The sequence below is a fragment of the Rana temporaria genome, chromosome 1 (assembly GCF_905171775.1).
Source record: "Rana temporaria chromosome 1, aRanTem1.1, whole genome shotgun sequence".
NCBI classification, from domain to species: Eukaryota; Metazoa; Chordata; class Amphibia; order Anura; family Ranidae; genus Rana; species Rana temporaria.
In genome coordinates, this window is record NC_053489.1 from 254,177,835 (window position 1) to 254,196,489 (window position 18,655).

An 18,655-nucleotide genomic window follows, 5' to 3' on the forward strand; every position below is an offset into this window, starting at 1 on the left:
GGGGTTTTTTGCCTTCCTCTGGATCAACTGTGGGTATGGAGTTGGGTGTATAGGATTTTACTGTGTTTTTTATTTTGTTTTTTTTATTTTTTGTGGTTGAACTGGATGGACTTGTGTCTTTTTTCAACCTGACTAACTATGTAAACTATGTAAACCACTCGCGGCTATAATGAATTGTCGGCTCCTGGCAATACAGAGAAAAGGCTTTGAAAGTCATTGAGAAAAAAAATGCGTGGGGTCCCCCCAAATTCAATTACCAGGCCATTCAGGTCTGGTATGGATATTAAGGGGAACTCCACCCCAAATGTAAAAGAAAATGGCATGGAGTTCCCCTCAGAAATCCATACCAGACCCTTTATCCGACCATGCAACCTGGCAGGCCACAGGAAAAGAGGGGGGACGAGAGAGTGCCCCCCCTCCTGAACCGTACCAGGCCACATGCCCTCAACATTGGGAGGATGCTTTGGGGGTCTGTGACCCCTCAAAGCACCATGTCCCCATGTTGATGGGGACAAGGGCCTCATCCCCACAACCCTTGTGGTTGTGGGGGTCTGTGGGTGGGGGGCTTATCGGAATCTGAAAGACCCCTTTAACAAAGGGGACCCCCAGAAAAAAAAACACAGACACTGTTGGTAAAGTCTGCGTGGGTGACCCCGCCCCCCTCTGATGTAATGGCAAACCTGCGTTACATCAGAGGGGGTGGGGTCACCCGCACGTCACTGGGAAAGCCTGGGTTTTCCCTTGCGTCAGAGGGGGACGGGGTCACGTGATGGGTGGCCCCGACACCTACATAAGAGCTGTCACTGGCTCCCGCCGCATCATTCCGGGGTGTCTCCGGTGGAGACAGGATGCGCTGCACTGCAGACATCTCATCGTTGGATCCCGGACCTGGATGAAGAGGAGATCTTCTCATCGCTGGACCCCGGAGAGGAGATCACCCATCGCAGGATACCGACAGCGTTGGAGCGGAGACCGAGAGTGGATTACCACCGCTGGAATCTTATTTTATTTTAATTTTTTTATTTTTAAGGACACTTTCTTTGTGAAATGGTAGGGGTACAATGTACCCTATTACCAATTCACATAGAGGGGGGGCAGGATCTGGGGGTCCCTTTTGTTAAAGGGGTCTTCCAGTTTCCGATAAGCCCCCCACCCGCAGACCCCCACAACCACCGGGCAAGGGTTGAAGCCCTTGTCCCCATCAACATGGGGGCATGGTGCTTTGAGGGGTCACAGAACCCCAAAGCATCCTCCCCATGTTGAGGGCGTGTGGCCTGGTACGGTTCAGGAGGGAGGGGCGCTCTCTTGCCCCCCCCCTCTTTTCCTGCGGCCTGCCAGGTTGCATGCTCGGATAAAGGGTCTGGTATGGATTTTTGGGGGGAACTCCACACCATATTTTTTTTTAAATTTGGGGTAGAGTTCCCCTTAAAATTTATACCAGACCTGAAGGGTCTGGTATGGATATTTGGGGGGAACCCCACTTAATTTTTTTTATTTGACCCGGGGTTCCCCTTAATATCCATACTAGACCTGAAGGGCCTGGTAATTGAATTTGGGGGGACCCCCACGCATTTTTTTATTTTTTATCAATGACTTTTCTCTGTATTGCCGGGAGCCGACAATTTATTATAGCCGCGAGTGGTTTTAAATTACTTTTTTTCCTTCAGAAATTACATTTTGTGCAGACAGTTTTAAGCATTGGAAACAAGTGCTACTTCACTGGCATACTATACACGCCCCCTAGGTACGAAATTTAAAGGAATATTTAACTTGTATTGTTTCACTTTAAGCATTATTAAAATCACTGGTCCCAAAAAAACTGCAGTTTTTAAAACTTTTTTTTTGCCTTGATACATGTCCCCTGGGACAGGACCCAGGTCCCCAAACACTTTTTAGGACAATAACTTGCATATTAGCCAGGGCTCAAGTCCTGCGGGAACGCGTGGGAACGGAGTTCCTGCACTTCTTTCACAACAGGAACGCAGTTCCCTTTGCAGGACTAGAGCAGCCGAGAGCAGCCGAACCGCCCGAGCCAATCCTTCACTAAGCGGCGATGCCAAGCTCTAGTCACTGCCAGGGGCAGGCGAACCTTAGTAATCCTTTATGTTACTGGCAGCTTCCTGTATATGGATTCATCAGGTAGTGTGCAGGTTTTCCATCACTTCCTCGATGCCGCAATGTCTCCTGGGAGCTTTTGTCATTGTTCCCAGGAGACATTGCAGAGATCTGACGTGAGTTATCGTGGGATTTAGAAAGAACTTGCGGTTTAGTAATTACGCATATGAGCGTATGATTTTTTTTTTTTTTGGTGGGGGAGTGGATCTTGGGTGGGAGTTCCCACACTTTTTTTCCCCAGGACTTGACCCCTGATATTAGCCTTTAAAATTAGCACTTTAGATTTCAAACGTTCGAGTCCTATAGACTTTAACGGGGTTCTAAAGTTCACACAAACTTTTGGTCTGTTTGCAGGTTCTGGTGCGAACCGAACGGGGGGGTGTTCGGTTCATTCCTAATGACATCCAAAGAGTTTAATTTTGCTTTCATCTGACCAGACTATATTCTTAGAGTTTTTCACAGGCTTGTCGAAATGTTGCGCAGCAAACTTTAAACGAGCTTCAGTCTTGCATGGTGAGCGTGCATATAGGTCATGGCGGTTGAGTGCATTACTTATTGTTTTCGTTGAAACAATTGTACCTGCTAAATCCAGGAGCACCTAGTTGTGGCTAGTTTATGATGAAATCATGTTCTTTCCACTTCTGGATTATGGCCCCAACACAGGGATGTGCGGTGAGGTCAGTGGCTGCGCAATTTTAACCACTTAAGGACTGGGCCAATTTTTCTAATTTTTTTTTGCCGGACCCGCTGATTGTCTCTCCCTCTGGCCAATCAGCGCGCAAGCCTTCGCTGAGAGATACACCTTATTTTCTGGCAGTGCCCCTCCCGAGACTAAAATCTGGATCCACCCCTGATAAATAAATAAATATATATATATATATATATATATACACACAGTATCTCTCAAAAGTGAGTACACCCCTCACATTTTTGTAAAAATTTTATTATATCTTTTTATGCGACAACACTGAAGAAATGACACTTTGCTAGAATGTAGTGAGTGTACAGCTTGTATAACAGTGTACATTTGCTGTCCCCTCAAAATAACTCAACACACAGCCATTAATGTCTAAACTGCTGGCAACAAAAGTGAGTACACCCCTAAGTGAAAATGTCCAAATTGGACCCAAAGTGTCATTATTTTGTGTGGCCACCATTATTTTCCAGCACTGCCTTAACCCTCTTGGGCGTGGAGGTCACCAGAGCTTCACAGGTTGCCACTGGAGTCCTCTTCCACTCCTCCATGACGACATCACAGAGCTGGTGGAAGTTAGAGACCTTGCGCTCCTCCACCTTCCATTTGAGGATGCCCCACAGATGCTCAATAGGGTTTAGGTCTGGTCAGTCCATCACCTTTACCCCCAGCTTCTTTAGCAAGGCAGTGGTCATTTTGGATATGTGTTTAGGGTCATTATTATGTTGGGGTACTGCCCTGTGACCCAGTCTCCGAAGATAGGGGATCATGCTCTTCTTCAGTATGTCACAGTACATGCTGGCATTCATAGTTCCCTCAATGAACTGTAGCTCCCCAGTGGCGGCAGCACTCATGCAGCCCCAGACCATGCTTGACTGTAGGCAAGACACACTTGTCTTTGTACTCCTCACCTGGTTGCCGCCACACATGCTTGACACCATCTGAACCAAATAAGTTTATCTTGGTTTCATCAGACCACAGGACATGGTTCCAGTAATCCATGTCTTTAGTCTGCTTGTCTTCAGCAAACTGTTTGCAGGCTTTCTTGTGCATCATCTTTAGAAGAGGCTTTCTTCTGGGACAACAGCCATGAAGACCAATTTGATGTAGTGTGCGGCGTATGGTCTGAGCACTGACAAGCTGACCCCCCCACCCCTTCAACCTCTGCAGCAATGCTGGCAGCACTCATACGTCTATTTCCCAAAGACAACCTCTAGATATGACGCTGAGCACGTGCACTCAACTTCTTTGGTTAACCATGGTGAGGCCTGTTCTGAGTGGAACCTGTTCTGTTAAACTGCTGTATGGTCTTGGCCACCATGCTGCAGGTCAGTTTTAGTGTCTTGGCAATCTTCTTATAGCCTAGGCCATCTTTATGTAGAGCAACAATTCTTTTTTTTAGATCCTCAGAGAGTTCTTTGCCATAGGGTGCCATGTTCTAAGGTTATCAGTGGTGTACCCCAAGGTTCAGTGCTGGGACCCTTACTTTTTAATATCTTTATAAATTATATTGGGTCTGGGATCAAAAGTAAAATTTCTGTCTTTGCAGATGACACCAAGCTATGCAGTGGAATAACGTCCTTGCAGGATGTCGCCAATTTACAAGCCGACCTCAATGCTCTGTCTGATTGGGCGACTGAGTGGCAGATGAGGTTTAATGTTGATAAATGTAAAGTTATGCACTTGGGGGTAAGAATATGCATGCGTCATACATACAAGGGGAGTAAAACTGGGGGAATCTGTAGTGGAGAAGGATCTGGGGGTTTTGGTAGATCATAACTCAATGATAACATGCAATGCCAAGCTGAAGTTTCCAAAGCGAACAAAGTCCTTTCTTGTATTAAGAGAGGTATGGACTCCAGAGAGAGAGAGATATAATTTTGCCCCTGTACAAATCATTAGTAAGACCTCATCTGGAATATGCAGTTCAGTTTTGGGCTCCAGTTCTCAAAAAGGATATCGGGGAACTGGAGAAAGTGCAGAGAAGGACAACCAAACTGATAAGAGGCATGGAGGAGCTCAGCTATGAGGAAAGATTAGAGGAACTGAATTGATTCTCTCTTGAGAAGAGGAGATTTAAGGGGGGGGGGGGGATATGATCAACATGTACAAATATATAAGGGGTCCATATAGTGAACTTGGTGTTGAGTTATTCACTTTACGGTCAGCACTGAGGACAAGGGGGCACTCTTTACGTCTGGAAAAGAGGTTTCATATCCAAATACAGAAAGGTTTCTTCACAGTAAGAGCTGTGAAAATGTGGAATATACTCCCTCCAGAGGTGGTTCTGTCCAGCTCAGTAGATTGCTTTAAGAAAGGCCTGGATTCTTTCCTAAATGTACATAATATAACTAGGTACTAACATTTATAGGTAAAGTTGATCCAGGGAAAATCTGATTGCCTCTTGGGGGATCAGGAAGGAATTTTTGCCCCTGCTGTAGCAAATTGGACAGAGGCGGCTCTCTAATTAGGCAAATAAGGGGGCCGCCCAAGGCCTCACGCTCCCAGGGGCCTCGCGGCTGCCTAATTTGCCTAATGTGTGTGTGGGAGTGGGTTGCGAATGTCCCCCAATCGAAGTCCCCAGGGCCGTGTTTATGCCCGGAAATAGTTGTCCCCAGCCAGGGGGCAGACGGACCTCTTAATCACTTCCTCAGGGTAAGTGCATTGCGGCTCCATGTACTCCCCTCCTCCGGCTCCTCCCCCTTTGCCGCACTCTGCAGATCTCCTGCAATGTGCAGAGCACGGCGGCTGAGCAGCTCCCTGATCCACTCTCCAGGATGGACGCCGGGCGGCCTGTAATGGAGGAACCTGCCACTACCAGAGTTGGTGGCTGGCGATCATCGGGGAGCCTGTCTGCCACTCAAGGTACAACATGACAGACAGTCCTGCCTGACACTGACACGTAAGTGGGGCCTCATGTCTAAGATTGGCCTAGGGCCTCACAAAGCCTAGAGCCGCCTCTGAAATTGGATCATGCTCTGCTGGGGTTTTCGCCTTCCTCTGGATTAACTGTGGGTTTAGAATTGGGTATATGGGATTGTATAATATTAAAAATATTTTTTTTTTCTTTATGGTTGAACTGGATGGACTTGTGTCTTTTTTCAACCTGACTATGTAACTATGTTGAACTTCCAGTGACCAGTATGAGAGAGTGAGAGCAATAACACCAACACACCTGCTCCCCATTCACACCTGAACCCCTGTAACACTAATGAGTCACATGACAGCAGGGAGGGAAAATGGCCAATTGGGCCCAATTTGAACATTTTCACTTAGGGGTGTACTCACTTTTGTTGCCAGTGGTTTAGACACTAATGGCTGTGTGTTGAGTTATTTTGAGGGACAGAAAATTTACACTGTTATACAAGCTGTACATACACGACTTTACATTGTAGCAAAGTGTCATTTCTTTTGTGTCCGCACATGAAAAGATGTAATAAAATATGTACAAAAATGTGAGGGGTGTACTCACTTTTGTGAGATAGTGTGTGTGTGTGTATATATATATATATATAAAACAGTAGTGATTAAATACCACCAAAAGAATGCTCTATCTGTCTATAGAAAAGAAAAGTGATAGAAAACTCATTAGAGTACAGTGTTGCATAACTGAGTAATTGTCTTTCAAAGTGTAACAGCATTAAAAATGCAGTAAGGGGGGACGTTTTGAGGTGGTGAAGGCATCCCTGGCAACATCTGCATAACCCAGTTTGAGAAAGGCTGTGCCATGATACAAATGAACAAATGTTGTGGATTTCACTCTGCTGCATATAAAAGTCATACACAAACAATACTATGTTTTTAGCAGCTACAGTACAACTGCTTTTATGGCATGCAGCCGTAAATCTTGACTGCCACTTTGTTCCCTGCCCGACTAGCGTGTCCCCTCAACTACAATTCTTCCCTTCATAAACATGGCGCTGAAAGGCATTGGCCAGCTTTGTCATGCCCTTTTCCAAAATGGCCGCAATAGTGCTTTGTCATAGTGATGTAAGAGGCAGGAGACGGGCTGTCCAATAGTCGTAGTCACGCCGGGTGCTTTGCTGGGAGAGAACATGGCGCTGGCTAGTGTTGTGAGATCGGAGGGTCTATCGTGGATGCAGAAGCGGGATAACCCATTACATTGCGGCCTGGACACCGAGGGTCTGAGCTTCCATGTGCTGCCTGGAGCCGGACAGGGCACGGCCGATCCTGGGATCGAGTTCTTACATGGGACCACCACACTGGCCTTCAAGGTGCTGATCACAAGGGAGGAGGATGGGGATTTCTATTGCTAGAATAAGTGCATTTTGTTTCATTCATTTGATTACTGATATATAACCACTCGTGTGATAAATAACGTATACAGCACTATGGAGGGGGGTTACTAAAACTGGAGCGGCTGTGCAGAGCAGCCAATCCGCTCCTAGCTTCGGAAATAAAAGCTGAGACCTGATTGGTTACCATGCACAATCTTAGTAAGGTCCTTCCATGCTGCTATTTGTATGGGAGCTGAACTGCCCAGTGTGTATGGCATGCTGTGTCATGGAAAACCAGCTGCATGGATGAGGCCTTTCAGTTGCAGCATTTTTAATTAAGGTCTCATTCTCACAGGGTGATTCCATGTGTGCCCCACACAGGACCTTGTCTTGTTGGCACAGGGATGACCAGGTGTGTCACGCATAACCAAGGTGGCATCCCATTGTCTGTTAGGTCACCCAAATGCGCAGACAGCCGCTGTGTGCAGTATGACGTCTGTGCAGGGCCACAGTCCTGCACCCACACATGCTGGCACACAGCGGCTGTGTCTGGGCAGCCCCCTTAGACAATAGGACACCTGTGCTTCACCATGGCTGCTAAACATGGTCCTGCATTGGGTACATATGGGATTGCCTTGTGTAAACGAGGCCTACGTTTTTATTAATGCGGTCGTGAAGTCCGCTTTGTGGTTCCTATCTACAGGTAAGCCTCTAATAAGGAATATATAAGGTTTTTCCTGTAGGTGAAATGAATCTCTCCTAAACGGGCACAGTTTTGGAGATATTTACACTGGGTGCAGCCAGTAACATCACCGGCGCTTGCGCTCTGAAGGACATTCAGACCACCGTGCCAGAACCGAGGGCATGCACACAGTAGTGACGTCATTGCGACTCTGGCCACTCGCACAGCTAGAGTCTGCAAACCCGGAAGGAAGACAGGTGAAGATGGAAGCCCTGTCAGTGGTGACAGCACCCCGCTGGAGGGCTTTGTTCTATATTTCATATTGTGCTAGTATGCAGTGCATACTAGCACATTATGCCATTGTCTTTACAGGAGAATTTTTTTTTTCTGCAGCAGTTTACAACCGCTTTAACATCCATGCCCATAGTGCATCATATGTACGTTTATATGTCTGATGGTCATAAACTTCATTACATTTTTTTTTTTTTTTTTTTTTTTTTTTTTTAAAACTGATTGATGTGCAATTCTATCTAAATTGTGGTATCTGCAAACCATCGAATGGCTGACATTTATCTTCCAATCAGTTTTAGGCTCTGCTTAGATTGGATTTGGTAAAACTGAGTTGATCAGACAGGGTGGAAAATTATCAACTGTTTTGCATCAACCAGCAGCATTGAGATGCTTTGTCCATGAATGCACTTCTAAATCAATCGGATAACATGATGGAAATACCGATGTGATCGATTAACTGACGATCATAAGGCTTACCTGTAGGTACAGTGAGTATCTCCTAAACATTTATATTCACAGTCATGCAGTCTGTGACATCACCAGTGCTTGCACTCTGATGGGAAGGTGTATCGGTTCCATCCCTTCAGAGCTACATGGCTGTGCCATCATCTTGGCTCGGCCAATCGGACAGCCGGAACCCTCGAACCCAGAAGGCAGACCGGGTGAAGTGGAAGCCCTGTCGGCAATGATTACTGGAGGGTTTTGTTCTGGTAAGTATTTCATAATGTGCTAGTATGCATACATTATGTGAAATTTACCTCAAAAGGATGCATTCTGGCGACGCAATGTCATCTCTGGGAAAGGCGTCCATCTTCACCCGGTCTTTCTTTTGGGTTCGTGGACCTTGGCCAGAGCTACAATGACTTTACTACCACGCATGCGGGAGGGAGTGGCCAGGCACGGCACAGGGCTCTGAAGAAACGACACAGGCGGCCGTTCCTTCAGAGCACATGTGTCAGTGATTTCACTGGCTGAATGTAATGTACATATCTCCTAAATGGTGCAGGTTTAGGAGATATTTGCACTACCTATAGGTAAGCCTTGTTATAGGCTTACCTATAGGTAAAACATAAAGATGGAAGTTTACTCACTCTTTGAAGTGGAAGTAAAGACAAAACCCTAACGCCAGGACCTTAAAAGAAAGAAAGTTACCGCTCCAGGTGGATTGTGTTAGGGTGATCAGTATGGTCTCGGGTGATCAAGGGTGCTGGCAATGCACAAGGCAAATAAAGACAACCATCAGTCTAGGTTCACACTGCTGCGATTTTGCCGCGATTTCGGCTGCGATTTAAGAGACATCTGTGCAGGGTTCAATATAAATCGCGGCCCGAAATCGCAAAAAGTAGTACAGGAACTACTTTTTGAAATCGGTGCAGCGCCGCAGATGCGGCGTCGCACTGATTAGGACAGTGCCATTGCCGGCAAATGCCGCCGATTTGAGATGCGATTTGACATGTGAAATCGCATCTCAAATCGTACCCAGTGTGAACCTGGGCTCAAGGTTTTTTGGAGTGCGGCTGTCCATATTTTCTTTTTCCATTTGTTAGCGCTAGGACCTCATGCACACGGGGTGCTAAAAAAATAAAATAAAAATAAGCTGCAAAGACAGTACCAATGCCAGGAATAAGCGGCTGTAAAAATGTGCTTTTAGAAATGTTTTGCATTGGTGTTAATGCGTGTTTAGCCACGTTACTGTTTAGCAGCGTGCCACTTGCAGCTCCTAAAAACCTGTGTGTGCGTGAACACACAAATAAACATGGAAGGGGGGGGGGGGGAAGCTGTATAAATAAATAAATGTCTGATGCAGTTAAAGGCAGCAAGAAAAATGCCCTGTGTGCATGAAGCCTTAAAGCGGAGTTCTACCCAAAAGTGGAACTTCTGCTTAATTCACTCCTTGCCCCCTTACATGCCATATTTGGCATGTCATTTTTTTGGGGAGGGAGTGGGACTTCCTGTCCCACTTCCTCCTTCCACCCAGGGACCGCTTAGGCGTTGCGTCATATCGCCTACAGCGGCCTCTCCCTGTAGCCGATCGCCTGGGACACGTGACAGGTCCCAGGCGATCATCTGACCGAACGCAGCGCCGCATGCGCAGTGAGTGCCCGGCCGTGAAGCCAAAAGCTGTCACGACCTGGTGCCCACACTAAGAATGAAGACGCCGGCGAGGGGGGGAGAGAGGAGCAGAGCGGAGCTCTGGCCGGCGCATCGCGTCGCTGGACAGTGAAGCAGGTGAGTGTCTGTTTATTAAAAGCCAGCAGCTATGCTTTTTGTAGCGGCTGACTTTTAATGAACATAAAAAAAGCCTGGAACTCCCCTTTAACCTACTCCTACCCCCATTCTAAGGCTAATCTATCTAAGGCTGGGTTCACACTACGATTTTCCCGTCCGTCAGCCGCATACGATTTATATGAAAAAACGTATGCGGCTGAAACGGACGTAAACGTATGGAACCGCACATATGTGCGTTTTCCATTGACATTAATGTTAAAAAAAAAGTATGCGTTTGCCATACTGTTTCAAAAACGGCCGCAAAACCGTGGTTGAACACGGTTTTGCGTACGTTTAAAAACCGTTTTGCCAGCAAATCGTACGCACCCGGATGCATCTGAGTGCATACGATTTGCAATGCATTGTCTATCTATACGTTTTCCCGTCCGGGCCCGTACGTTTTCAATACTGAAATCGTATGCGGCTGACGGACGGGAAAATCGTAGTGTGAACCCAGCCTTAGCCATAAAGAATAGATTGCTATACTTGCTTATTCTGAAGCTGCTGAGGTTCCAGGCTGAGCGGTCAGCTGCGGCTTTGGTGTGCAGATGAGGCAGCCCACAACGGAAGCCCCATAGTAAGTCTTTAAGTGATGTCACTTCCCAGCGATTGTCAGCTTTCTCCTGCACACAAAAGGTGTCGCTGGAGACCGGACCAGAGCGGTTGCAGAACAGGTAAGTATAGCAATCTCCTTTTTTTTTTAAATGATGCCTAGTAGGAGCTGGGCTATTATAAATAAACCCAGTGTGCATGTGAAGTTGCTTCATCAGGGGTCGCAGTGAGGAGATTCCGGTCTAGAAGTGGCAACAGCGAGTGTGGATTCAACACAGGAGAGCAAATTAGGATGAAAGTACAGTTACGATGTATGTTATGACAAGAGCCAGCCCCTTACCCCCATGCGACAATACAAAGGTAACATGATAGATTGAAATCCAGTACACTATACTTGGTTATGTTTAGCTTCACAGAAACCAACCAAAGCATAGTACAGTTGTAAAATGTAGACTCCAATGGGTTTATACCAAACCTGGAGTCATGGAAAAGTTGTCATTGGAAATGAGACAGCTATAGTATTCTTATTTTACCTGGACAATGGAGGCATGAGGCTTTGTTACTGTTGACCACCAGGGAAGCCAACAATCAGTGTAGTAGTCTGCACTACTATAGTAATAGCCACAATCTTCCAGATCCTTTGTAAGCAGCTTCCTTTCTGCACACTGACCATGGGAGGTTCCTTGGTTGACATTGTCTCCTTTCATAGAACGTCTTGTGTTTTTATGGAATACAAGGCATTCTTTGATTGGAAGAGATGGAGATTTTGTTGCCCCTTCTCTTTACCCTCTATGTATGTTCACCTGTTCTATGTATGTTGCGGTGCCATTCATGGTGAATGGCACCCCAGTGCATTGTACAGTAGATCACAGTGCACTGCCATGCATATACCCCTTGCTGCGTTAAAAGAGGGCCATGCATGATTTTTCATTCATTGTGGTGCATTTGTAGCCCAATCACAATGAACGGTCTGCCTTTACTCAGTCTATGTTAACACATGCCGTAATGTGCACTGTGAACCGTTTCAAGGATCCATGTATATATTTCTAATTGTGATGTTTTCTTTTCAGTTTAAACATGGAGTTATTGTGGCTGTTGACTCCCGTGCTACAGCTGGCTCATACATCGCTTCACAGACCGTGAAGAAAGTTATTGAAATCAATCCTTACCTGTTGGGCACAATGGCCGGAGGTGCCGCTGATTGTAGCTTCTGGGAGAGGCTTCTTGCTCGTCAGTGCCGCATCTACGAGCTACGAAACAAGGAGCGAATATCTGTTGCTGCAGCATCCAAACTGCTGGCTAATATGGTATATCAGTACAAAGGCATGGGGCTATCTATGGGAACCATGATCTGTGGATGGGACAAGAGGGGACCAGGTCAGTTGACAATTTAATTTTAACCCTTGTATATCGCATAAGGTAAATGTGGATACCTTCCATCTTGATGGAACTCTTTATTGACATGCTATAAGTTTTGGTTTGCCCATAGAGGTGGCCAAGGCATAATAAAAGTGATTGTAAAGTCTCGATTAAAAAATAAAAATTAATGTATACTTGCCTGCTCTGTACAATAGAATTACACAAAGTGACCACAATCTTCCTCTTCTGCAACACCTGGCTCCCCCTCTTCTCCATGTGCCCCCTTAGAATGCCATAAGGGGCACATATGCTTGCTCTATCCCGAGCCACACTGCTTGCATCCATTGACACACACACAGCATGGCTTGGCCCTGCTCCCTCACCAGAGGATTTGATTGACAGCAGCAGGAGCCAATGGCTCAGCAAAGCCTGTGAGAGATGCTACAGACAGGCACAGCGCTGGATGGAGTGATGATAGGACAGTGTAGGGAATGCAATAAGGTAAAAAAAAAATTAAGTATTAGAACCACCTTAAAGAGGTTTTAAATTTTTTTTTTTTTAATGGGTTCCTTTTAAGCTAGTGCATTGTTGGTTCACTTACCTTTTCCTTCGATTTTCCCTTCTAAATGTTTTTTTTCTTTATCTGAATTTCTCACTTCCTGTAAGCTTGCCCCCATCACCCCCTGGGGTTGGTCAGCCAGAACAGCTTACTGAGGAGGAACAGGAAGTGAGAAATTCAAACAAAGAAAAAAAACATTTAGAAGGTAAATGGAAGGAAAAGGTAAGTGAACCAACAATGCACTAGCTTAAAGGAACCTATTTAGAAAATAAAAACAAACCTTTACAACCCCTTTTAAGAGGCTAGAAAGCAGTTAATAGTCTGTCAATGACTAATGAATTCCTATGTCGCGTACACACAACCGTTTTTAATGTCATGGGGAAAAAAATCTTTTTTCTCAACGTGATTCATGTCAAGCCTGCCTTGCATACACACGATTGTGAAAAAATGCCCGAGCAAAGCACAACACGTACGACGGCACTATAAGGGGGAAGTTCCATTCAGATGGCGCCACCTTTTGGACTGCTTTTGCTGATTTTGTGTTAGTAAAAGTTTGAGATGATTTGCGCTTTTCAGTCTTCGTGCTTTTCAATCTGTTACAGCGTGACGAATGTGCTATTTCCATTACAAACGCTAGTTTTACCAGAACAAGTGCTCCCGTCTCATAACTTGCTTCTGAACATGCATGTTTTTTTTTCCGTTGTTAAAGCCTACACACGACAGCGTAAAAAACGAGAAAAATTAGGGGATTAAAAATTTAGAACATAATAATTTTTCACGTCGAGAAAAATGCTCTGGAGCATACACATGATCGTTTTGAATGACCAATTTAAAAAATGGCATTTTTGTGTACGCAGCTTTAGTGGGGTTTTTTTTCCTTGCCTATTAACTGCTTGCCGACCAGCTGCCGCAATTATATGGCGGCAGGTCGGCTCTGCTGGGCGAGAGCACGTAGCTATACGTCATCTCGCCGAGCATTTATTTTTTTGTTTTTTGTGTCACAATGTGTAGAGTATAAGATTTCCTATCATCTGTGCCCAGTCTTGCCACACAGAGTTAAACCAGCTCTGAGCAATCCTTTTATTGTTCAGTGAAAATTAAGACTTTCAGATAAAACCTGTCTAAATAAAAAGCCCTTTGCTGTCTCCTTGCTTTGAGTGACAGGTTATTTACATATCTAGCTTGGACATGTTTATCATAATATGAGGTGATCGACAGTATAAAAAGTAAGAAATCCCCCCCTCCCCCACATCCTGGTAATATACAATGAACTGTGAATCACCTCATATTATGATAAACATAACATATATGATAAACATGTCCAAGCTAGATATGTAAATAACCTGTCACTCAAAGCAAGGAGAGAGGAAAGGACTTTTTATTTAGACAGGTTTTATCTGAAAGTCTGTTAATTTTCACTGAACAATATGAGGATTGCTCAGAGCTGGATTAACTCTGTGTGGCAAGACTGGGCACAGATGATAGGAAATCTTATACTGTACATTGTGACCAAAAAAATAATTGGGGTTTACATCCACTTTGACTAAATTCCTTGTTATGCTAAATCGATAGTTTAGACCAAACTGGCCTGACTGAACAAACCATTTTTATTAGAGTGATGCAGCCACTGTATTCTACTATAGTAGCATTAGCCAAATACCTTATGGCGAAGCTGTGTCCCCCAGCAGTCCAGGAGGCTTCCTGTCTGCTGCCGGACCAAAATTCAGTTGGCTGGAATGTTTCTCGGCCATTCAGAAGAAACTTTGTGTTTTTATCAATGAATACGAAGTGTTCCTCGGATTGACTGAGGTGGAGCTCATGATGCCAATCCCCCTACCTCTCCACCTCCACCTATCAGAGGAATCCTTGTAGGCACTGATAAAAATACTAGACTTCTGAGTGGCTGAGAAGAATTTACTTGATTTTGTTCAGCAGCAGACAGGAAGTGGGCAAACGTACAAAATCAGCAGGGGATCAAATACTTTTTTCCTCACTTTAAATGAAGTTTATGTAAACCCTAACCATGAACTTCTCTTCTGATTTTTACAACTCCTTTATCTTTATGCATTAAGATAAAAAGCATTCTGTGTGCAGCAGCCCCAGCACCCTTAATACTTGAGCCTCATCTCTGTCCAGCAATGTCCACGAGTGTCTTAGCCAGGGATCCTCAAACTACGGCCCTCCAGCTGTTGTAGAACTACACATCCCATGAGGCATTGTAACACACTGACATTCACAGACAGGACTAGGCATGATGGGAATTGTACTTCCTGAACAACTGGAGGGCCGTAGTTTGAAGACCCATGGTCTTGGCTGTCTGGGACTCTCCCTCCTGATTGGCTGAGACACAACAGAGGCGTCATTTGCTCCTGCTGCTGTCAAAGTCAGCCAATCGGGAGAAAGAGGGGGCGGGGCCGAACATAGCTTCATGTCTGAATGGACACAGAGCTGCAGCTTGGCTTGGGTGCCCCCAAAGCAAGCTGCTTGCTGTAGAGGCACTCAACAGGAGGGAGGGGCCAATGGCACAGAAGAGGGACTCGAGAAGAGGAGGATCTGGGCTGCTCTGCAAATCCACTGCAACAGAGTGGGTAAGTATAACAGGTTTGGTAATTTTTTAGAAAAAAAAAACATGACTTTACAATCGCTTTTAAGTGTTGTGTGTTTTTTTTTTTTTTAAGTGGTTGTAAACCTTGTTACACCACTTTTACCTACAGGTAAGCATATAATAAGGCTTACCTGTAGGTATAAAGAATATCTCCTAAACCTGTACGGTTTAGGAGATATTCCCCTCGCAATGCGCCGCTGATTGCAGCGGCGCATGCGCAGGGGGCAATCCACGGCGAAAGGACTGGCGGCCGCCGGACCTTGCCTTATTTAAATCTTCCGCGCGGGAGTGACGTCATCGCCGCTCCAGCCAATCACAGCGTTGGAGCGGCGATACCCGGAAGACATGCCGGAGCAAGATGACATCTCGCTCGGCGTGGACCAGGTAAGTGTTCTTCACCTCGTTCCGAGGTAAGTATTTCATAATCAGTCAGTATGCGGTGCATACTAGCTGATTATGCCTTTTGCCTTGCAGGTTTGAGAAAAAAAAATGTTTATGCGGTTTACAACCGCTTTAAGTGCAAAAATCACGTGATTTTGTATAGTCAAAAGGTCACCAATGTAAACGGCAAAAAATGCCTGTAATCTCCCCAAAAAGAAGCTCCTGTACTTTTTTTTTTTAACCTTCTGCCATTTTTCTTTAGGTGAAAAAACGCTCAGATATGAACAGGTGCCATTTTGAAATGAATGGATTTGCTTGTTGGGCATTTTTACGAGCTGAAAGCGCTTGGGTGTGAATGCAGCCTAAAACTGGAGAGTGCAAAATCTGGTGCAGCTGTGCGTGTGGTAGCCAATGGTTAAGTTTTAGTAAATGAATCCCATAGATATGTTGGAGGAAGGTATATTTCTGGCAGAGGAAGGTAGGAGCAAAGGAGTTTAAAGGGATAAAACATGGGGTGGGAAGAGGGAATGTTTCTGTACGAAATATGTAATTTTTATATATATATATATATATATATATATATATATATATATATATATATATATATATATATATTAGTTTTTAAATATGCTATGTTATGATTTGTATAAGATATTGTAGAATACCTTTGTTGCTGAAAACAAGAATTTGTAGGATGCTTTAAGTGAGGCTTCAACAAATATCTCAATATTAATCATGTGCTCTTCTCTGCCCAGGTCTATACTATGTGGACAGTGAGGGGAACCGTGTGTCTGGCTCAGTATTCTCAGTGGGCTCGGGTTCTATGTATGCCTATGGTGTCCTGGATCGAGGATATGACTATAATATGGAAGCGGAGGAAGCTCAAGAATTGGCACGGCGCTCAATTTACCAAGCCACATACCGCGATGCTTACTCTGGTGGAGTAGTGAATCTCTACCATGTTCGAGAAGATGGTTGGCAGCGTGTGTCTCAAGATGATGTGGCCGATTTACATGCAAAATACAAAGGACTGACTGAGTGAATACACTGTAGAGTAGGAGCATTAAATACCTAAAGAGAACTGTACTGAGGGAAACCTAGCATTGCTTACCTCCTTAAAATGCTAACATCCTGCTATTTTTGATCTACTTGTTGATCTGTGTTAAAATCACTGGATCAGCCTTACAAGTCGGGTAACTAGCATTTTGAAGAGGAGCAATTAATTGGCTTTGGTTTGCAAAAATTTTTTTTCCCTACAGGTTTCCTTTAAATCTTTCTAAACCATGCAGGTACAGAAAATGTGCCTAGTTCTCTCCAAACAGTTTTTTTGGATGTTTTAGGAAAAAATAAAATCTGAAGTTTTTTACTTACAGGCTTTCTCATCTGTTGATTTGGCAAAACATCAATACTGGTAATATTTAGTCACCAAGCTCATTTATTAGCGTGAATAGTTCATAGCAAAGGGTTTTTGACAACATCTGTAAGTTCCAATCTTTACATCATGGAGTTCTTCAAGCAGATCCTTGTTATTTCCACCCTGTGCAGGTTATGTTCATTCTTTGTTGGGAGCAATATTTGAGGCTCCTTGTCACATTTTTAATATGAACAGTTTCATATTGAATAGATGAGCATTGTATGAAAGAAGTTCTGACCCTTGTTTATCACATAAAATCTGTATTATATCCCATTAAACCATTTCTCTAAAACGGCAAGCTTGATTTTATTGACTTGTTTCCGCTGAGTTAAACGGGAATACATTTGCTTTAAAATGCAAAAGCGTGAATTCAGCCTTAGAGTATAAGATGGTTAATGTGTTGAGGATTTCAAATTTTACTACTGTTTTCACTAAGATGAATACGTTGGTACTTGTCCTAGCATTGAATTCCAATAAGATTGGTTACCTCTGCTGTCCTGTGTGCAGTCTCCTGGCTCATATAATATGCAGTGCTGCCAGGGGACAGACTGCTCATTCAGAATAAAGCTGGCCGTTCACTTGTACAATTCCCTTCCAAAATGTTTGTTTTAAGGACGCTTCTTCCAGTTTCTAATCGTTCGTGGTGTCAAATCCAATGTTCGTTTTAAACAGCAATGACAAAAAAATTAGACGGATGACATCATTTTTTTTTAATAATTTACTAGTTTCTGACAGTAAATGTTTACGTTCAGGAAAGTCCTTTTTTCAAAATCAAATGTTCTCCCCCTGCACTGATGCGTGCTCACTCCCGAGCCCTATTCTGTGTCCATAAGAAAGAGAGCACCGCTAAACCCCACCCCTGCTCCCTCCTCACTGGCTGTGATTGACAGCTGCAGGAGGCAATGGATCTCAGCCAATGAGGAGAGAGAGAGACACCCTGGAGAGCCACTGCTCTCATGCACATCGCTGGATCGGCCTTATTGGCGTATTGGGGGGGGCAGAAAAACAAACCTTCAACCTTTTAGAACCACTTTAAAGCTAAAGAGCTGACTAGGACTGAATGACCAGGTAATAATGACAAAGTAGGTTTGCTTGGCAATACAGAGGCAGGAATTGTATTTTAGGTGACAGATTTGTATAGGGTGAAGTCCCGCAAGGATTTGGTTTTACGCCACAGACTTTTAAGAGCACGACAATGTCTCTTGAGATTTCTGGTGTTGTAATTAGAGGAGCAAGTGCATCCAGTGAGGATGAGTGAACTGACAGGAGACCAGTATAGACGAGAAGGGTAAAAGTGGCGATTTCTACAAGTAATCGTTTGCTACTTGGTGGGATGGGTTATTGAAGACAAGGATACTGTGCAACTGATGAGGTTGTGATTGAAAGAGGATGTTGGCAAGGTTGCCCAGAGTGCAGAAATGGGAGAATACAAGATCAAGGGTATTGCCATCAGCGTGAGTGAAAGTGTGTCTCATTGTATTGGGTCAACTGAGGTTA

The 18,655-nt window shown here is 44.6% G+C and overlaps 1 protein-coding gene across 1 annotated transcript; it reads left to right on the forward strand.

Annotated features, from left to right (window-relative positions):
- The first annotated feature begins 6,771 nt into the window (after nucleotides 1–6,771).
- On the forward strand, nucleotides 6,772–17,456 carry LOC120940998 (proteasome subunit beta type-5-like). The gene is made up of 3 exons (XM_040354212.1): nucleotides 6,772–7,044; nucleotides 11,911–12,217; nucleotides 16,500–17,456. Exons 1-3 carry the CDS (start codon nucleotides 6,865–6,867, stop codon nucleotides 16,784–16,786), a joined length of 774 nt encoding a protein of 257 aa, XP_040210146.1. The 5' UTR covers nucleotides 6,772–6,864; the 3' UTR covers nucleotides 16,787–17,456.
- Nucleotides 17,457–18,655: the final 1,199 nt, after the last annotated feature.